At 44.8% G+C, this 14,172-nt stretch overlaps 1 protein-coding gene and 1 long non-coding RNA gene across 2 annotated transcripts in view; one reads left to right on the plus strand and one right to left on the minus strand.

Moving 5' to 3' along the window:
* Positions 1-2,444: 2,444 nt before the first annotated feature.
* LOC309360476 lies at positions 2,445-2,886 on the minus strand. The gene is made up of 2 exons (XR_014164186.1): positions 2,734-2,886; positions 2,445-2,505 (listed from the first exon to the last, which is right to left on the minus strand). It is a non-coding gene; the product is annotated as an uncharacterized lncRNA (long non-coding RNA).
* A 4,895-nt stretch (positions 2,887-7,781) lies between these two features.
* The window catches only part of RBPMS (RNA binding protein, mRNA processing factor), a 78,780-nt gene continuing 72,389 nt past the window's right edge, over positions 7,782-14,172 (plus strand). Inside the window, 2 exon segments of the mRNA XM_081894797.1 lie at positions 7,782-7,830; positions 7,833-8,038. Coding sequence (XP_081750923.1) covers positions 7,797-7,830; positions 7,833-8,038 — 240 coding nt within the window. The 5' untranslated portion in view covers positions 7,782-7,796.

Consider the following 14,172-nt stretch of genomic DNA (forward strand, 5'->3'; position numbering starts at 1 on the left):
GGAATTTATTTTGCTTATACAGTATTTTATATTACTGAAACCTATATACCTCTTGATTGAAATAAAACCTCTAAACAGTTTACAAGAACTATTAAAAATGTAAGTAAAGAAAATTTAAAACAATTAAAATTTTAATCAAATAATTAAAATTAAGCATAAAAGAAGTCATCAACATCTACCTGTCTAGATAGGCTTGCCTTCACAGAAATGTGTTAAGCTGACGATGAGAAGAGTGCAGAGATGTCTGCATGATGTTAATAGGCAGGAAATTCCAAAGTATAGGTGCTGCCATACTAAAAGGTTGATTCCTCACAACTGTGGAACAAGTGTTTTGTGGCACCTCCTACACTGCCAATTCTGCATATCAAAGCAGTTGAGTGGGCATATATTGGGGAAGGCAATCACACAATTATATATTAATTCTCCCTTATTAAATTTAATAAAACCAAAAAAATGCAAATAAAATGTTATGGGAACATAATTTTTAAGTTTTGCTAGCAGGCTATAGGTATTGTTAAGTTGTGGGCAAACATGTCAGACGACACAGCGATTCTTTAAACAGCTCTTCTTTATTCAGATGCCAGAACAGAACCAAGCTGAGGAGCTCAGTCAGCCTGCTTATATAGAGCTCCAGAACAATGCAACTGTTGCCATTTTCTAAAACTATCCAATCACTGAACGTCACTTTTCGATCCTTCATTTGCATAACTATCTACAGTATCCCCCTGCTGGCCCAGGGTGAGAACTTCAGTACATAACAGGTATATTTATAGTGACATGGGTGCTGACCAATCTGTACTGCTCAGAGCCACCATTAGTTACAAACGTGCAGAATTCATTTTGTGCAATCTGATCCTGGAGGGGGGAAATGCCTGTATGGACTCAACAAACTGAAATCCCATGCAGACCAGTCCCACTGCTCTGCAAATGTTACATCTTATGTAGGATAGGCTCTCTGGAGCGCTTCAGCAGTATAATAATACTGAACAGGAGTTTGGCCTGCTTTATGTTTAACTCCACATCCCCTCCCTCCTGAATTTTTATTAAAACCAACAAACCGTGGTGTCCAATGGGACAGATACGGCAGAACCAGAGGCAGAATCATGCCCTAAGTGGCTGTAACTCATAAGGCAGGCAGGCAGGGGCTGTCTAGGGCAGGCTGAGGTTGGTGGGGCAGTGTCCCATTTGCACCAGCCCCTGCTGCTAAAAAGAAAACCCTTACAAACTTAGAAGCCTTTCTAGCTTCTCCATCACAGCTTGTCTGAATGCACTTGCTAGACAGCTAAAGTAGCTAGAAACCTGAAATTAGACTGCTTGTTCAAGAGCCCATCCATCATCACCAACTCATACACACATAAGAAGACTGAAGATCCCCTTTCAAGTGATAATCCTTCTCAAAAAACCACAAAAAATCCACCTTACTGTAACACAGAGACATTGCCAGAAGAGGCTGACTCACAGAATTTGTTGTTGTTGTTGCTGCTGCTATATTTTTAAATATCCCACCTTTTCCCCAGACTGGGACTCACAAGGCAGCTTACAGATAAAAATACAAAAACACAGATAAAAGCAGTGAAAGCTAAAAACATAGAAAAGATGATAATTTAAAAGGAATTATCTTTTTTATTTTACGTTTGCTAGTTTTAATTCTACAGTGGTACCTCAGGTTAAGTACTTAATTCGTTCTGGAGGTCTGTACTTAACCTGAAACTGTTCTTAACTTGAAGCACCACTTTAGCTAATGGGGCCGCCTGCTGCCGCCGCGCCGCCTGAGCACAATTTCTGTTCTCATCCTGAAGCAAAGTTCTTAACCTGAAGCACTATTTCTGGGTTAGCGGAGTCTGTAACCTGAAGCGTATGTAACCTGAAGCGTATGTAACCTGAAGCGTATGTAACCTGAGGTACTACTGTATTAGTATTAAAACTATGTATCTTCTAATTCTATTAAAAATACAGGCAGCAGCAACAACAAAAATATCACAGCACCAGCCCTTTCATTAAAAACAGTCAGTTCCTAAAGAATCAGTCTAACTTTCCCAAGAAGAGAGTTCCAAAGTCCATTTTCATATGTCTTGGGAGGCCAGCTACAGTTATACCAACTGAGTAGCATTAACACCCCAAAAGACTCTTGTTTCTCCCATAGTCACATCCTTGGAGTCAACCAGAGATCCTGCAAGGCTCACTTTCCGCTTGCTGTTTTGCTTCTGGCACATATCACTGCATTTCAGCTCCCAACTCAGGTTCTTTCCTTCTGACAATCTCCAAGTTCAGGGAGGTGCCGCACCCATTTTTCATCTGGCACAGAGCTCCCTTTCCTTTGTTCTCTTAATGCCCCATCACCCAGGCGACCACCTCATTGGGCTTATGTTTTAACATTGGCTGGAACCAGGGGTTAGAAGGAACTCCCTCCCCCCCCCAACTCATAAATATATGAAGTCCCACCATGCTGTCAACTTTTATTGAGTTTAAAATATCTGTGGTTTCACATATTTTCTAAGTTTCAAGCTTAATACAGTGGTGCCTCGGGTTACATACGCTTCAGGTTACAGACTCCGCTAACCCAGAAATAGTGCTTCAGGTTAAGAACTCTGCTTCAGGATAAGAACAGAAATTGGGCTCCGGCGGCACAGCAGCAGCAAGAGGCCCCATTAGCTAAAGTGGTACTTCAGGTTAAGAACAGTTTCAGGTTAAGAACGGACCTCCGGAACGAATTAAGTACTTAACCTGAGGTACCACTGTAACAGTATGTTGCTCTCTGTACAGCTGTGATTTCGGGGAGACCTGGACGGTGAACCTACTCCAGCAGCTATCTGGGAGAGAGAAGGAAAGTAGATTGCAAGGAGACTTGTTCTGACAGAGCCTGGGAAGGATCCCAGCTCTTTTAAGGTAAATACCATAACTTACTGGACAAGTGTTTGGCAATTATATAAATACTGGCAAAAGTCAAGCAAAGCTAAAAAGAGGCGCTGCCTTACAGCTGCTAAGGAAAACTCCAAGTCGTTTTCTTGTTCTTGACTGCCATATAAGGGCTATTCCATGACATTTCTGTAATGCTTTGCAGTGTGGCACATCTCATCCCTGAAGAGAAATTTGTGTGCAGGTTGACAGGGGTTTCTCCTAAAGGAAGGTAGAATCAGATGCCTTCTCCCCCCCCTTCATGCTGTCTGGCACCTTGTCCTTTATGCACGGTGCTCCAAGGATAGCCAGAAAAATAGGAACAGGAGGCCCATAAAGCCATCAAGCACAAACTGATAGACAGATGACTCCATCATTCTTAGTGTTTCAGGGGACAGGGAGCAAACAAACACTGCTCACTTCCACCTTATTCTGGAAAAAAATCACTGTCCCTGTGTGTTGTGCACTGACAGTGATCTTGAGGTAAAAGGATCTTCCCAATCCGTAATCTCAATGTTCAAAGATTGCTGCCCTCTTCTAATTAGGAACAAATTGGTTCTTTGTCTCTCTCTACATCTTCACTTGGTTTTGTGGGGTTTGATGAGTCACTGTTTTTGTTGATTTGGAAATATTTTGGTTTTTTATGATGTTGGCATTTTTCGGCGGCTTAATGTATCTTTGTGGGTTTGGTTTTGTTGCATGTACAAGTTCATTGATGTACACTGGTACCTCGGGTTACATACGCTTCAGGTTACAGACTCTGCTAACCCAGAAATAGTGCTTCAGGTTAAGAACTTTGCTTCAGGATGAGAACAGAAATCATGTGGCGGCAGCGGGAGGCCCCATTAGCTAAAGTGGTGCTTCAGGTTAAGAACAGTTTCAGGTTAAGTACAGACCTCCAGAACGAATTAAGTACTTAACCTGAGGTACCACTGTAAGCTGTTTTGAAATTTTCTTCTCCAGGGGAAAAAAGTGGGACCTAAGTTTTAAAAAGAAAGGAAAACATACCAGTATATTCCGGGAAAGATGGGTGGTGGCGGTGGGCAAACTGTCTTTCAGCAAAAATCATCTGCCAGAAGTGGCCTAAGCGATGAAGACATTATTAAGTTCTCTAAAGAAACCCAGGGTTCACTGGAACACAGATTGGAAACCACACCGTATAGGACAGAGGTGGATAACCTGTGGCACTAGGTTGCATGAGGCTTTCGGCCTAATGTCAAAAGCCTTTTTGCAGGCTATTTAGTTAAGACCTCTGGCAATCTGTCCCACCCCTGGCTGTCTGATGGGTAAGGGCAGAGGAGGGGTTGCAGAAGGAGAGAGAAAAGAGGGTGGCAGAAAACAAGAAGTTATGCCCTCCTTTCACTGTGGCCATTGGCAGAGTAAAAGCTGCACAGCCTGGGTCTAAGGTACCAAATATTCCTAATTGATAGTACAGTGGTACCTCGGGTTACATACGCTTCAGGTTACATACGCTTTAGGTTACAGGGTCCGCTAACCCAGAAATATTACCTCAGGTTAATAACTTTGCTTCAAGATGAGAACAGAAATCGTGCTCCGGCGGCACGGCGGCAGCAGGAGGCCCCATTAGCTAAAGTGGTGCTTCAGGTTAAGAACAGTTTCAGGTTAAGAACAGATCTCCGGAACGAATTAAGTACAGTGGTACCTCGGGTTAAGAACTTAATTTGTTCTGGAGGTCTGTTCCTAACCTGAAACTGTTCTTAACCTGAGGTACCACTTTAGCTAATGGGGCCTCCCGCTGCTGCCACAAGATTTCTGTTCTCATCCTGAAGCAAAGTTCTTAACCCGAGGTACTATTTCTGGGTTAGTGGAGTCTGTAACCTGAAGCGTATGTAACCCGAGGTACCACTATACTTAACCTGAGGTACCACTGTACTATAAAATGAAGCATAGTGGTGATAGGTACTGTGTTACCTCTAGTACCCAAGAGCCACTCATTTGTAAAAAAGAGACATGATGCTGTCTTCTTACTTGGCCGGCCTCCTAATGCTGAGCAGAAACAGTCTGTGGTGTGTTATTTGCTTAGTGTGTCTCCCTGTTCCTGCTATCTTACATTACCACAACTAGGGAACGCACCCCCCCCCCCGGAAACAGAGTTTAAACACCCAAGCTGGATGTGATGCAAAAGTTCCGTGACTGGAATGCCCACATTGTTTTTCCCTTCTGAAATGTCTGCCATGAAGGACCCTTATCTGAAATATGTACAAAGCACAGGACGGCAGGCCTGTAAGATTCCCCTCCTCTGCATAATTTCCTTGCGTCTCTCCCCACCCTCAAACCCTACGCACTGCTATTTTGCCCTTACTGAGAAAACCTGTGTTGCCCATATTTATTTATTTTTCAAATAAGGGAAAAAAGAACAGCTTGGGGTTTCAGTGGGGAAACAGTATGGAAGGAAAGGTTAAGAACTCTCCTCATTGCATAAGCCCAGGTCTGGATTGTGCCCTTCCCCTCGGCTGCGTTTTGCAAAAGAAAGAAAAAAAACATTGGAAATTCCTTTTATATCACTTCTAGTTTGACCCTAAAATATATTATTTTAGCACTCTTTTGGGTCCATAATGTCAAAATATTGTGGGGCATGTATGTGTGTTTGAAATTAACATAGATATTCTAGTGATTTTCTGGGATGTGGTTCTTTCAACTACTGTCATAAAAATAAAAGTCAAAGTCAAAGAATATGAAGACGCAGCCTCCTTCACACACTGAATCAACAGATTGAAACGGCTTCAAAGAGCCACTTGTGTGCTGTGCTGTACTGTCAGCAGTGAGCTGTGCCTTTAGAAATGTTAGAACCATTATAAATCCTTTCTGATCTTATTTTTAGTGACATGAGGCAGGTATCATGTTGATCAGCCTCAGCGTGAAGCCTTCCTAGATCTAATGACTTTTGGATTTGATGCAAACTGGTGGGCTGATTTATTTATCTGTGCTTGTAGAAATGATAATGATAATTAATAGGGAAAATCATCTGCGTAAGAAGAACCTGCAGGATCAGGCCAATGGCCCATCAAATCCAGCATCCTATTCTCGCAGTGGCCACCAGATGCCCGTGGGAAATGTACAAGCAGGATCCATGCACAAGAGCCCTCGCCCCTCCGGCAGTTTCCAGGGACTGATTGTTGTTGTTGTTTAGTCGTTTAGTCGTGTCCGACTCTTCGTTACCCCATGGACCAGAGCACGCCAGGCACTCCTGTCTTCCACTGCCTCCCGCAGTTTGGTCAAACTCATGCTGGTAGCTTCGAGAACACTGCCCAACCATCTTGTCCTCTGTCGTCCCCTTCTCCTTGTGCCCTCCATCTTTCCCAACATCAGGGTCTTTCCCAGGGTGTCTTCTCTTCTCATGAGGTGGCCAAAGTACTGGAGCCTCAGCTTCACGATCTGTCCTTCCAGTGAGCACTCAGCGCTGATTTCCTTCAGAATGGATCGGTTTGATCTTCTTGCAGTCCATGGGACTCTCAAGAGTCTCCTCCAGCACCATAATTCAAAAGCATCAATTCTTCAGCGATCAGCCTTCTTGATGGTCCAGCTCTCACTTCCATACATCACTACTGGGAAAACCATAGCTTTAACTATACGTGGCTGGTAGCCATCAATAGCATTTTTCTCCATGAATTCATGTAATACTCTTAAAAGTCACCCATCACTGCCTCCTGTGGGAGAAACTTCCATAGTTTTAACAATGTGCTGCGTGAAGTACTTTAATTTTATCTGTCCTAAGTCTTCCAAAATTCACTTTCCACAAGTTTCAGTGTTTTGAGGGTGAAAACCATTTTCTATCCACTTTCGCCCTCACATGCATGATTTTATAAACTTCTATCATGTCACCTCTCAGTGGCTTTTTCTATAAACCAGGAAGTCCCAAAGGCTGCTGCCTTTTCTCATGGGGAGGGGTTTTTTGTTCCACCCCATCGATCATTTTGGCTGCCCTTTTCTGAACCTTTCCCAAGTGTACAAATACCCTTTTGGAGGTGAGGCAACCAGAACTGTATTCAATACAGTGGTACCTCGGGTTACAGACGCTCCAGGTTACGTGATTTCGTGTTGCGCACTGCGCTGAACCCGGAAGTACTGGAACGGGTTGCTTCTGGGTTTCGGTGCTCACGCATGCGCAGAAACACTAAATCACGCTTTGCGCATGCGCAGAAGCGCCAAATCGCGACCTGCACATGTGCAGACGCAGCACTGCGGGTTGCGAACGTGCCTCCCGCACGGATCACAATCACAACTTGAGGTTCCACTGTATGCCAACTGTGGCCCCCTCAAACATTTTATGGGGGGTGGTGGTTTGAAGGGATCTCGACCCCAAGGAGTTGGCTCCTTCCAACTGTCTGACTTCACCCCCCATTGTCGCTAGAGACAGACAGAGGGACGCCAACAACCTGGGTTCGAGCCCCACTAGGGGCGACAGATTCCTGCGTCGCAGGGGGCTGGACTAGATGCCCCTCGTGGGTCCCCCTTCAAGTCTACGGCGAAGCACGTTCACACGACCACTTGTCATTTGCCATTGGGTTTGGGAGTCATCACCCTGCGAAGCTCCTCCTTCCCCAAGCCTCGACGCCTTGCTTTCTGACCCGCCTCTCTTCACGTGCTCGGGCCGGAGGGTTGCTGAGGGGGCTTCCTCTCCTCTCCCTCGCGATTAGTCGACACCCCCAACACACCCCCCTTCCTCCTCCTCTGCCGCTCCCTCCCACGTCGTCCCAGGGAGTGGGCGCCAGGCGCGCGAGCCACCTTCCCCGCCAACCAGAGCCAGGCGCGCAGGCCAGGAGCTCGCTCGCGGCTCTTCTCCTCACGACTTCCTTCCACGGAAAAGAAGCCGCCGCCGCCTCTTTCCCGCCCCTCACGCGGCTCGCTCGGGGTCTCTCTCGCCGCCGGGGAAGCCCTGCATGCTGCTGAAGCAGCTGCCGCTGCTGGTGGCCAGGCGAGAGCCCCGCTGCTTCTTCGCCTCGCCTCGGCGCGCTCGCCTGCCCAGCAGCACCTCAGCCCAGACGCGCCGCGGACGGGAGAGGCGAGGCGAGGAGGAGGAGGCGGCGGGCCAGGGCGCTCCGGACCGGCGGAGGGAACCATGAACAGCGCCAAAGGCGAGCAGGAGCACAGCCCCGCCGAGCCCAACCTGCAGGAGGAAGAGGTACCTGCCGGAGGGGAGGCGGACGGGCCAAAGGCGCAACCTCCCGGGCTTTCGCTTCGGAGCGCAGGGGCGGCGTGCGCCATGGGCTTGTCCGGGGAGCCCTGGAAAAAGTTTTGGGGGAAGGGGGGGGAGCGCTTCCAAGCAGGGCAGCCGTAGAGCTTTTCGGACCCCCCCCCCATCCCTGCCACCCAACCACCAGCCCGTCCCTTAAAACGCATTGACACCGAAGCTGTTCGCTCCGTCCGCTTTGGAGAGGTTGCGCAACGCTTGGGAAACGAAAGGCGCGCCGAAGGTTCCCCGAAGCAACTAAGTTTGACCTTAGTTTGAACGGGGAAAGTGGGATGGTTGGTGCGGGGGGAAACATGGGAGGCGATCGCTGTGTTTTCTCCTTCCTTTTCTCTCTCGTGGTCGTGCGCTTTCTCCCTGTAACCGAGTCGCCCCCCCCCCCGACTCCCCACATTAAAAGCAGAGTACTCCTTTTAAAAAAAAAGCAAGCCAGGCGCTCTGATTAATAGATAACGTATCGAGCGCATTCTTTCCCGATGAGTTAAGATGCAGAGAACTTGCACTTGGGCAAATCTTAATTCAGAGCCACCTTGGGGAAAGGTCGTAGTCAAAAAAAAGCAAAGCGTGGCAAAACACGCAAATGAAGTTGGCGATGCGGTTTGGCAATATCGGTAAATGGTTTAACTCAGTAATAAAGCAGTGCCAGTGGTTTCCATCGTTCGAGATTGTTGTACTGTATTGTGTTGCCCGTTTATGGTTCAACCCTATATGCTTACTCAGAAGCAAGCCCATACTGTTCAGTGGAAAACACTCTTAGGGTTTCGTATCTCATAGGATTGTATATCTCATAACATAAGTAATTTCCTTGTAAGTTTGAGGTACTAAGCCATGCTTTATGTCTTAACCACCACATCCCACTTATACACGGTCTACTCAATTTAAACCTCCCTGTGTGTGTTTTGAATATTACAACCTTAGAATGGGATAGGTAGCCTGTGAATTTATAACGCCTACAGCATTTCTGTTCACAGTCTTTTTTTGCAGGGTGATAAACAGTCAAAACTCAGTGTAGTAGGACCTTAGGCATTTTGTTGGAGGAAACTTTGCTTTTCCTTGAAGTAGACTAATCCACAAAACCTTAGTGCTGGGATGATATTGTTAGTCTTTAAGGTGCCATAAGACTCTTTGGTGCTGTTGTTGTTTTGCTACACAGCTCTGAAATAAAGAAAGATGGTTACTCTTGAGCAGGGGTCAGCAAACTTTTTCATCCGGGGTCCACTCTCCCTCAAACCTTGTGGAGGGCCAGACTATATTTTTGGGGGGTGGGGGGGGAGAATGAATTCCTATGCCCCACAAATAACCCAGAGATGCATTTTAAATAAAAGGACACATTCTACTAATGTAAAAACATGCTGATTCCCGGACCATCCGTGGGCCGGGTTTAGAAGGCGATTGGGCCAGATCCTACCCATGCTCTTGAGGCTGCGAACCTGTTTGGGAAAGAATTAAGGCAGTAAACTACTCAGATTAACACTTCAAGCCTATTATGAAGTGCTGCTGATTCACAGATCCTAGAAGGATGAATGGTTGTTGCATGGAGCAAAACACATTTTCTTAAAAGAAAAACATTTCCTTGTATCATGTATTCATTCTGCCTATCTGTGGGAATTACCGTATATTTATAGGAAAATGAATATGTAGGTTTCTTCATCTATTACAATATACAGTATAGGCTTCTAAGCATCAGTTCAGTTTGTTATAACGTGATAACTTGCCCATATAGGTAAGAATGAAAATTCTAATCTTTGCATTGTTTTTCAGGTTGCCACCAAGTACTAACTAGATAGTACTTGTGATCTGCAACATAAACCGCTATGAAATATGTATATGTATGAACATTAATTACTATACTGATTAATTAATTTTAGGCATGGTTTGGACACACTTTGAAAATTTTGTATTAGTAGAAGTTCCCTTTTGGGAACTCCTGCAATGTGCTTAAATTCGGCATAAGCTTGCCTTATATAGCAGCCGTGATATTTGTTAATGGGGTTGGTGGTTGAGACTCTTCATTGCCCTATCCCCTTAGTTGAAGGAAGAATTTTTAATGATTTAATAATCTTGTTAGCGGCGAAATCTGGTGGTGGCTCGGAAAATATTTATGGTGCAACCTGTTGTCCTGTGATGATGTGCAACGAGGTATTGTAACAATGCATTCATACACGGCTTTGATGCTGTGTGTGTCTTTTTGGCTTCTGGTGTCAGCCTTGGAACGCGCTTGGCTCCTGAAGTCCCAATGGAGAGCATTTTCAGTGGGTTTGGGGGGGAAAGAAGTTATTGGTGCTGCACTACCTAAGTATTTTCCTGGTCCCTATCATTTCACCATTGGCAGCAAATAAGTAATGAATGGGAAGCTAAGGATGGAAGGAGAATATGGGAGTCCAGAGGCACTTCTGTTGCTTCACCTACCACCTGTCTGCCATTTGTTTGGTGGTATTAGTTTTCTAAGGACCTTCTAATAGTGTTGGGCATGGGCAGAGGATTACGTTAACTTCTGACCCTATTCCAACCTTACAGTTTATGGTTTGTTTATATAAACGTGACTTAATTCTTGGCAACCTCACATCTCCTAGAGATCTGTGCTACCATAGATAAACCATTTGGAGGTAGTGCTGACATCAGTGCCGCTTTACAGCAGAAGCTTCAAACAAAGAACAAGTCCCTATCTCAAAGAGCTTTCAGCCTAAAGTTTGATGGCAACTGTGCAGCGGGTTAGCAGTGCTTCTGAAACAGATAACTGTTCCGTGTACTGTATCAGTCGTGGATTTTATACCTCAGTGTTTTAAATTCACTTGTACTTAACTTTGTATGTAGAGAAATAGCATTCTGACGTCAGACTGTGGTAAATGGGCAGTGTGGGAAAAGGAAGTGGGTGAAAGCGAAAATCGGACGTAGCGCTGATGAAGGACCATATTTCCATTAATTATCTCATCCTTCACTTGTACACACCAGCTTGTTTCATTCATATGTTTGCATTCTTCCATTATCCCACAGTTTCTGCGCAATAAGGTGCACACATTTGCTACCATTAATTTACTGATGTATATTTTATGCAGAGTTTAGTTCGTTTATTTCCTTGGGCTAGGGAAATGTAAAAGTCTGTGAGGTGGATTGCTTCTTCCACTAAATACAGGGAATGGAAGTGGAGGACCAAAGTACATGTTACATGGGAGGTCTGTGATTGGATATCCCAATTTATTTTTCTTTACTTAGAAACTTCCAGGGTGCATGTGTTCCTAGTGTGATCCGGGAAATGGTACTGGTAGTATTGAATGCTTTCTTAGTACCATTTTGTCAATGTAAACCCCATCGCTCAAACTAATAGCCAAATTGTGGGGGAAGACCATTTGTGACTGCCTGTTCCCCCCCATAGGGTAATAGCATCTCTGTGTGGTTAAATTGAAGGGTTAAACACATCTTCCCTAGTGGTTCCCAACCTTTTTTTTTGCTATGCCCCATCTTAGCATCTCTAAAATCCTGATGCCCCCCCCCATGACATATAATTCTTATTACCGTACTCAAAAAGTGAACTATTCACGTGGAGGAAGCCTAAAAGGCCATTAATTTGGTCTACACAAGCTTCCAAATCTGCCCTCTAAAAATAAAATTGCACCCCTGTGGGGCATGTGCCCCACATCGGGAACCGCTGCCCTGGAGCTATTGCCCTGATTAAATGAAGAACCCTCCTCAATAAGGAGCGGCTGCTTTGAAGTAAACAAAAAGTTTAGCAAATCTTCCTCATCTCTTCTACTTTGGCTCTGAGGTGCATTTTTTCCCCTTCAAGGACAACTCAGTAAGTTCATGGCTAAGATGTGAGCCCAGGTTTCGAACTCCAGATCCTACCTCTCTTTGCCGAGCCAAATGTCCCTCGTAACCTGCAGCATCGCTTAACAAATTGAGGAACCTTCAGGGCTGTAGTTGGTGTTATGTACTGAAGTACTCACCCTGGGCCAGCAGGGGGATACTGTAGATAGTTTTCACTCAGGTCCGCATATGCAAATAAGGAATTGAAAGTGACGTTCAGTGATTGGATAGTTACAGAAGGTTGTTACTGTTGCCATGTAGTTGAGCTCTATATAAGCAGGCTGGCTGAACCCTTCAGTTCAGTTCAGTTCAGTTCTGGCCCGTGAATAAACAAGAGCTGTCTGAAGAACCGCTGTGTCGTCTGATATGTTCACCCACAACTTAACAGTTGGCACCTGTCTTGTTCATGTCTTGAAGTTAGGCTGATAAACGGTGTGTAGAGTTGCCAGAACAGACGTGCAATCAGAACAGTGCATGTTGAGGAGAGAATAGGGGATTGGCGCCATAAGAACCTTTCATCAAAACTTACGATTTAAAATAGAGCAGAAGGCCGAGACCTGTAGTTATTCTAGCAGCTGAAAAAGAGACTAGTCATTTCTAATAACTGTTCTAAGAAAGGGAGAAATTGCCTGAAATGATGTTTTCTAACCACTGTGTAGTATATAGTTGGTGCCTGAAACATCACTGTTAAGGACTGTTTCTCACGTCGGTGCAAACGGAACACTCCCTTCTGATGGAAGGACCAGGTCTTGCTGTGATGATATCTAGGTATGCTGAGCCAATACATTAGTAATTTACCACCTAGTATGGTCTTTATTAAAAACGAGTTACCCTCTGAATTACTGGTATAGGTTTTTACTGCTGTGCGGTTGTCTGCCAGATGGTAAGACTCTCTGCATGGTGAGTTGGTTGTTGCTGGATATAGAGCAAAAATGACAGTGGCATTCCCCTGAGCTGGGTGGCAAACGTTCAAGTATATTCTTCAGGTATTGCTAATCTTTTCTTGGTGGCATATCAGTTTTTGTTATTTCCAAGTTCTGTTGCTGTTTGAAGTGACTTTACCTTTCTGAGCTGCAATTTAGAAGATTTTTGTGTGTCAATGCCTGTGCTTAAGTCCCCCCTCCCCCCCCCCCAGATATCAGTCTCGGTGTGTCTGAAGTTGTAATTTTAGCAAGTGTAGATAGGAGTGCCATAGGACAGATCTTTACTATACATTGTAAGCGCATCCAGTACACATAGTGCTTAGAATTGTAGATCTGTGGGGGGGGGGACTACAGTTCCCAGGATTATTTTGGGGGGGGGAGTCATGTGCCTTAAATGTGCATTTGATGTGCTTTAAAAATATTGTGTGCTCACATTTCATCTTACTATTTATATTGTTTCATAAACAGTGGTAGTTTTCAGTATTTGATTTGGCTTTGAAAAACTCTGCTATGGAGATAGTTTACACATTGGCGTGAGCAATCTAATTGAATCCAAATTGTGAATGCAGTGGTACCTTGGTACTCGATCAGCTTGGCTCCCAAACAAATCGGCTTCCCAACGCCACAAACCCGGAAGTGAGTGTTCCAGTTTGTGAACGTTTTTTGGAAGCTGAATGTCCGACGTGGCTTCCATGGCTTACGGTTGAGTGCAGGAAGCTCCTGCAGCCAATCGGAAGCCGTGCCTTGTATTCCGAATGGTTTCGGGAATGGATTATCGAAGTTCGAGAACCAAGGTACCACTGTAATGTATGATTACACAGTGCAGTAAGGAACCTAGCTATGGAGACCCATATTATGCATATCTTCTTGGCTGGATCAGAAAGCTTTGGCATGAAGTAGGTGCACATTTCAGACAGCTAGTCTAGGTCAATGTAGGATTTGCATTCAGGACCTTCACATTCTCTGTAGGTGTTGACTTTTTTTTCCAAAGTAGGCAATTCACTTTTTTTAAAAAGTCAACAAGACCTACAGAGTTCCAGATGTGGATTTCATAGCAAGCTAAAATGGTGATGATAATACAACCATCCTATCTCTGCTGTGTTAATTAGCACCTGTGCATGGGACGTGAAACCGTTGTCTTGAGTCAAGCTTAAACAAAAAGAATCAAACCTCTTGATAAGTTCTGGATGATTTGTGTTTATCACCAATTAATGCTGTTGTGAAAGGTCACGGTATTTACCTTCTGTATTTACAGTATATTACGTAGAATTATTGCAAGCTGTACTATTCACATTTCATAGCTGTTTGACCTCCCTGTTTTTCTGTTTATACCTCTGTAAT

This window comes from Podarcis melisellensis, assembly GCF_964234715.1.
Source record: "Podarcis melisellensis genome assembly, chromosome: 17".
NCBI lineage: Eukaryota > Metazoa > Chordata > Lepidosauria > Squamata > Lacertidae > Podarcis > Podarcis melisellensis.